Here is a 7,500-nt window from a genome sequence, read left to right on the forward strand (position 1 = left end):
AACACTGAGCAAACTAGAATGCTATTTGGCCCTACACAGAGAGTACACAGTGGCAGAATACCTGACCACTGTGACTGACCCAAACTTAAGGAAAGCTTTGACTATGTACAGACTCAGTGAGCATAGCCTTGCTATTGAGAAACGCTGCTGTAGTCAGACCTTAATTTTTTTTTATTTAAGAACAAATTCGTATTTACAATAATGGCCTACCAAAAGGCCTCCTGCTGGGACGAGGCTTGGGTTAAAAAATAAAATTAAAAAATATAGGACAAACCACACATCACAACAAGAGAGACCTAAGACGACAACTGCAACTAGCTGCAGCGAACTGAAAAGAGGAGAGACCCAGGGATGTGTGTGCTTTGGGGACCTTTAACAGAATGTGACAGGCAGAACGGGTGTTGTATGTGGAGAATGAGAGCTGCAGTAGATATCTCAGATAGGGGGGAGTGAGACCTAAGGAGGTTTTATAAATAAGCATCAACTAGTGGGTCTTGTGACGTGTATACAGAGATAACCAGTTTACAGAGGAGAATAGGGATGTGTCCTATAAGGAGTATTGGTGGCAAATCTGATGGCCGAATGGTAAAAACATCTAGCCACTCGAGAGCACCCTTACCTGCCGATCTATAAATTATGTCTCCGTAATCTAGCCTGGGTAGGATTGTCATCTGAATCAGGGTTAGTTTGGCAGCTGGGGTGAAAGAGGAGCATTTTACGATAGAGGAAACCAAGTCTAGATTTAACTTTAGCCTGCAGCTTTGATATGTGCTGAGAGAAGGACAGTGTACCGTCTAGCCATATTCCCAAGTACTTGTATCAGGTGACTACCTCAAGCTCTAAACCCTCAGTGGTAGTAATAACACCTGTGGGGAGAGGGGCATTCTTTTTACCAAACCACATGACCTTTGTTTTGGAGGTGTTCAGAACAAGGTTAAGGGCAGAGAAAGCTTGTTGGACACTAACAAAGCTTTGTTGTAGAGCATTTAATTAACACAAAATTCAGGGAGGGGCCAGATGAGTATAAGACTGTATCATCTTCATATAAACGATGAGAGAGCTTCCTACTACCTGAGATATGTTGTTGATGTAAATTGAGAAGAGCGTGGGGCCTAGGATCGAGCCTTCGTGTACTCCCTTGGTGACAGGCAGTGGCTGAGACAGCAGATTTTCTGACTTTATACACTGCACTCTTTAAGAGAGGTAGTTAGCAAACCAGCCCAACGACCCCTCAGAGACACCAATACTCATTTGCCGACCCACAAGAATGGAATGGTCTATCTTTTCAAAAGCTTTGGCCAAGTCAATACAAATAGCAGCACAACATAGCTTAGAATCAAGGGCAATGGTGACATCATTGATGACCTTTAAGGTTGCAGTGACTCATCCATAACCTGAGCAGGAAACCAGATTGCAAACCAGAGATAATTGATTGATCAGTTGAATTGATCAGTTGATTATTGACAACTTTTTCCACCACTTTTGATAAACAGGGCAAAATAGAAATAGGCCCATAACAGTTAGGATCAGCTTGATCTCCCCCTTTAAATAAAGGATGGACCGTGGCTTCCTTCCAAGCAATGGGAAACTCCCCAGAGAGTAGAGACAGGTTAAACAGGTCAGAGATGGGCTTGGTGATGATAGGGGCAGCAACCTTAAAGAAGAAAGGGTCTAAACCATCTGACACAGAAGTTTTTTTGGGGTCAAATTTCAGGAGCTCCTTTAGCACCTCAGAGAAACTTTGTAGTGGGGTAAAAGAGGGAGAAGCATCGGGCTAGTGGCATTAGAAGGGGTGGGAGATGAGGAAATGTTGGACGGGCAAGGAGGCATGGCTGAGTCAAATAGGAATCCTGACTTAATGAAGTGGTGATGTAAAGAGCTCAGCCATGTGCTTCTTGTCAGTAACAAACACATCATCAACATTAAGGGACATGGGCAGCTGTGAGGAGGAGGGTTTATTCTCCAGGTCTTTAACCGTTTTCCGGAACTTCTTGGGGTTAGACCCACAGAGAGAGAACTGCTCCTTAAAGTAACTAACTTTGGCCTTCTGGATAGCCTGAGTGCACGTATTTCTCATTTGCCTGAACGAGAGCCAGTCAGCCTGAGTATGCGTGTGCCGAGCCTTCACAAAATGCAATTCTTGAGGTGAAGTAACTCTGCTAGATCACGTTTTTTAGCAAGCGTCTATGACAAATCAGGACAGATCGTTTCACTGAGCTGCCATTATGAACACAGGCTGTAAAACTGTGATCACTAAGGTCATTACAGAAAACACCAGACTGATACCGGGATATGAGGATTATTTGTGAGGATAACATCAAGGAGAGTAGCCTTTCCTGGGTGTTTGGAGTCATACCTTGTGGGATTGGTAATAATTTGATAAAGATTGAGGGAGTCCCATTGCTTTAGGACTTGGTCAGGTGGTTTAAGAATTTCCCAGTTTAGGTCACCTAGCAGGACAAATTCAAACTTAGTGTAAGGGGTCAGGAGAGAGCTTAGGGCAGGTAGGGTACAGGCCGGTGCTGATGGAGGATGATAACACCCAGCAACAGTCAGCAAAGAGCCATTTGAAAGTGTAATGCTTAAATCCAGCAAATCAAATTGTTTGGGGACAGACTTGGTGGAGGCAACAGAGCACTGAAGGTGATCCTTGGTAAAGATTGCCACTCCCCCACCTTTGGAAGATCTGTCTTGCCGATAAAGGTTATAACCAGAAAAGTTAACATCAGTATTCAAAACACTCTTCCTTAACCACGTCTCAGTAATGACCAACAGATCTGGATTGTAGCTGTGAACACACACTTTCAATTGATCCATTTTAGGTAATAAGCTTCTAGTGTTAACATGCAGAAAACCCAGGCTTTTACGAGAGCAGAAATCAGTGAAGCAGATATCAGAGCACAAGTCAGAATTGGGGCTGGCAACAGTAGATGGGCCAGGGTGAACACGCACATTTCCAGATATCATCAACAGTAATACAATCAAGGCACTGCAGAGGACAGGGAGAGCTCTGCAGTGTTGATTTATGACATCTGAATGCACATTCAGAACTGGCTCTCAAGAGAAGACAGACTATGTGCTCACTGCCCACAAAATGAGGTGGAAACTGAGCTGCACTTCCTAACCTCTTGACCAATGTATGACCATATTAGAGACACATATATCCATTAGATTACACAGATCCACAAAGAATTGAAAAACAAACCCACTTTTGATAAACTCCCAACCGGTGGAGATCAAACAGCATTGTAAATAAAAATTATATTTACGTTTATTTATTTAATGTTAAATGTCTTTATTATTTTGGAACTTTTGTCAGTGTAATGTTTAGTGTAATATGTAAAATACCTATTTCACTTGCTTTAACATTGTAAACATATGTTTCCCATGTCAATAAAGCCCTTAAATTGAAATTGAATTGATGTAAGAGAGAGAGAGAGAGACAGAGAGAGAGAGAGATAAAGAGAGAGAGAGAGAGAGAGAGAGAGAGAGAGAGAGAGAGAGAGACAGAGAGAGAGAGAGAGACAGAGAGAGAGAGAGATAGAGAGAGACAGAGAGAGAGAGATAGAGAGAGACAGAGAGAGAGAGAGACAGAGAGAGAGAGAGAGAGAGGGAGAGAGAGAGACAGAGAGAGAGAGACAGAGAGAGAGAGAGACAGAGAGAGAGAGACAGAGAGAGAGGAGAGAGAGAGAGAGAGAGAGAGAAAGACAGAGAGAGAGAGAGACAGAGAGAGAGAGAGAGACAGAGAGAGAGAGAGAGATTGAGAGAGATTGAGAGAGAGAGACAGAGAGAGAGAGAGAGAGAGAGAGAGAACAGAGAGAGAACAGAGAACAGAGAGAGAACAGAGAACAGAAAACAGAAAGAACAGAGACAGAGAACAGAGATAGAGAACAGATAACAGATAATAGAACAGAGACAGAGAGCAGAGAGAGAGAACAGAGACAGAGGTAGACAAGGTCTGGTACCTCCAGTAAATAGAGAACAGAGACAGAGAACAGAGACAGAGGTAGACATGGTCTGGTTCCTCCAGTAAATAGAGAACAGAGACAGAGGTAGACATGGTCTGGTTCCTCCAGTAAATAGAGAACAGAGACAGAGGTAGACATGGTCTGGTTCCTCCAGTAAATAGAGAACAGAGACAGAGGTAGACATGGTCTGGTTCCTACAGTAAATAGAGAACAGAGACAGAGGTAGACATGGTCTGGTTCCTACAGTAAATTACCTACAGTACCAGACTCATTTTCTGAATCCAATAATAGCGTGTTGACCCTTGATTTAAACATGTCCACTTCAGCAAAATGAAATTCCCTCTCCTCATCCTTTACAATGAGGTGGTACAGGGAGAGAATGAAGGGAGAGGAGGAGTAGTAACAGTAACCAGTAACCCAACTGTCCAGGTAGTAAGAGATAATTATACAGTAACCAGTAACCCAACTGTCCAGGAATTAACAGATAATTAATTATACAGTAACCAGTAACCCAACTGTCCAGGTAGTAACAGATCACTATAGAGTAACCCAGGTAGTAACAGATTGTTATACAGTAACCCAACTGTCCAGGTAGTAACAGATCACTATAGAGTAACCCAGGTAGTAACAGATTGTTATGCAGTAACCCAACTGTCCAGGTAGTAACAGATCACTATAGAGTAACCCAGGTAGTAACAGATTGTTATGCAGTAACCCAACTGTCCAGGTAGTAACAGATCACTATAGAGTAACCCAGGTAGTAACAGATCACTATAGAGTAACCCAGGTAGTAACAGATCACTATAGAGTAACCCAGGTAGTAACAGATCACTATAGAGTAACCCAGGTAGTAACAGATCACTATAGAGTAACCCAGGTAGTAACAGATCACTATAGAGTAACCCAGGTAGTAACAGATCACTATAGAGTAACCCAGGTAGTAACAGATCACTATAGAGTAACCCAGGTAGTAACAGATCACTATAGAGTAACCCAGGTAGTAACAGATCACTATAGAGTAACCCATGTAGTAACAGATCACTATAGAGTAACCCAGGTAGTAACAGATCACTATAGAGTAACCCAGGTAGTAACTGATCGTTATACAGTAACATTTCCACCCAGGAAGCACCACTAGCTAATTGCTACTTGGAATACAAACCCAACAGTCAGGAATACTGTAGTAATTTATTTTATGTTCTAAAGTCTCATAAAATACACCACAGTCTGCATTTGAAGTTGAGGATGCTTCACATGTCAACCATGACCCTAACACTGCTGGCAAAAATAAAAACCTTTCTCACATGAACTACTATCAAATTCAATGTAGAAAGAAGCCTGTTGTAGTTCAAAGAAAGATTCTCTATTAAATACAATAAAAAAACAAAGCTGTTTAATGTTACCATTCACACAATGCCTCATATTTGCAATTACAATTCACCAATTAGGACACACAGTAACACACTTAGTTAAAGACCCGCTGGTAATAACGATGCCAATAAACCCTGCAGTTTGGACATAACAGCCTTAGTGAAAGACCCGCTGGTAATAACGATGCCAATAAACCCTGCAGTTTGGACATGACAGCCTTAGTGAAAGACCCGCTGGTAATAATGATGCCCAGAAACCCTGCAGTTGGGTCAATAGACACAGACCTTAAACAACACCAACCTAAAACACATCAACAGACTGCAGACACACATCCTGGATTGACTAAACAGAGGTTGTATCTGAAATGGCCCCCTATTCCCTATTTAGTGCACAACTTATAACATGGCACACAATTCCCTATTTAGTGCATTACTTTAGACCAGACCTCTGTGAGCTGTGGTTAAAAGTAGGAATGGGGTGCATTTCAGCCTGGCATCACAGGAGTTTGTTTACCTGGGCCAGGAGGAGACAGGCGAAAGGGGATCTTGATAGGTGACAGTTGGAACAGGCGGAGGGGATGGATGAACGAGGGAGAGCAGGAGGAGGGCGAAGGTCCTTGGAGTCTGGAGGGGTCTGATTCCAAGGCTGTCATGGCGGCAGCTGCCAGAGAGATCCTCTTGTTCCTGCCCACTCTCTTGATAGCCACAGGACAACCTGGAGAAAGAGAGAGAGAGAGAGAGAGAGAGAGAGAGAGAGAGAGAGGGAGAGACAGGAAGAAGGTGAGAGACAGAGAGACAGACAGAGAGAAAGCGACAGTGACAGACAGAGAGAGAGAGAGAGAGAGAGAGAGAGAGAGAGAGAGAGAGAGAGAGACAGGAAGAAGGCGAAAGACAGAGAGAAAGAGACAGTGACAGACAGAGAGAGAGAGAGAGAACAGAGAACAGAGAATGACTAATTGACCCCTTCTCTACCTAACTGCTCTCTCTCTCTCTCTCTCTCTCTCTCTCTCTCTCCCTCTCTCTCTCTCTCTCTCTCTCTCTCTCTCTGTCTCTCTCGCTCTCTGTCTCTCTCTGTTCCCACCATCAAAGGGAGAAAGGTTTAGTCCCAGAATAATGATGATGAGGGTTCGACCTATGAGCAGGGGATCATTTCAAAGAGAGGCCAAAACATGCTAGTGACAGTAGAGGTTTAGTTAATAAGTATAATAAGTTAATGAGTTGGTATATTCATATAGTCAGTCATGGGGTTGATGTAGATTGACAGAATACTACAGAAAATAACAACATGTCATATTTCAGTTCTGGGTCTGATTCCCAAATGACACTCTATTTTCAATATAGTGCACTACTTTCGACCATGGCTCATAGGGTTCGGGTCAAAAGTAGTGCACTATATAGGGAATAGGGTACAATTTGTGAGAGAAAAAAAAACCTGTGCGTGCATATTAAAAGGCATTAAAATGATGTGTGTCCCAAACAACACCTTATGCCCTATCACCAGAGCCCTATGGACAACATAGGGAACAGGGAGCCATTTAGGACACATCCACTGTCTCAGTACTATTGAAGGAATCCTTGTCCTGGATGAAGCATGGCTCTATATTTGTATGTTGATTTAGATGGCTGCCGTGCCAACACTGTGGCTTTTCATCACCAGGCTCAAAGCGTTATGCTGGAGGCCCGTCCCAAATGGGAAATCTATTTCCTATGGGGCTCTGGTTAAAAGTAGTGCACTATATAGGGAATAGGGTGGCGTTTGAGACCTAGCCATGGTGTATCAGACAGCAGCTAGCGCCCTAGCATGATGTGGTGGAGCTTACAACTGGAGCCAGCGAAGGAAGATAATCACAAGTAAGCCTACGCACACATGGAATCTGTGTCCTGTAGGAAGGGTGTTAAACCTCTCTCTCTCTCTCTCTCTCTCTGTCTCTCTCTGTCTCTCTCTCTCTCTCTCTCTCTCTCTCTCTCTCTCTCTCTCTTTATTTATTTCTCTCTCTCTCTCTCTCTCTCTCTCTCTCTCTCTCTCTCTCTCACTCTCTCTCTCTCTTTATTTATTTCTCTCTCTCTCTCTCTCTGTCTCTCTGTCTCGCTCTCTCTATCCCTCTCTCTCTCTCTCTCACTCTCTCTCTCTCTCTCTCTTTATTTATTTCTCTCTCTCTCTC

General features: G+C 43.2%; 1 protein-coding gene across 2 annotated transcripts in view; it reads right to left on the reverse strand.

The window, feature by feature from the left end:
* LOC149970062 (transcription elongation regulator 1-like protein) overlaps positions 1-7,500 on the reverse strand; it is a 228,033-nt gene that overhangs the window by 171,191 nt on the left and 49,342 nt on the right. For both annotated transcript variants that reach the window (XM_090228818.1, XM_090228819.1), the window contains exon 5: positions 5,853-6,053. In XM_090228818.1, coding sequence (XP_090084944.1) covers positions 5,853-6,053 — 201 coding nt within the window. The remainder of the gene's footprint in view (positions 1-5,852; positions 6,054-7,500) is intronic.

The sequence above is a fragment of the Oncorhynchus mykiss genome, unplaced genomic scaffold (assembly GCF_057628025.1).
Source record: "Oncorhynchus mykiss isolate SJ-2025 unplaced genomic scaffold, ASM5762802v1 scaffold101, whole genome shotgun sequence".
Classification (NCBI taxonomy): domain Eukaryota; kingdom Metazoa; phylum Chordata; class Actinopteri; order Salmoniformes; family Salmonidae; genus Oncorhynchus; species Oncorhynchus mykiss.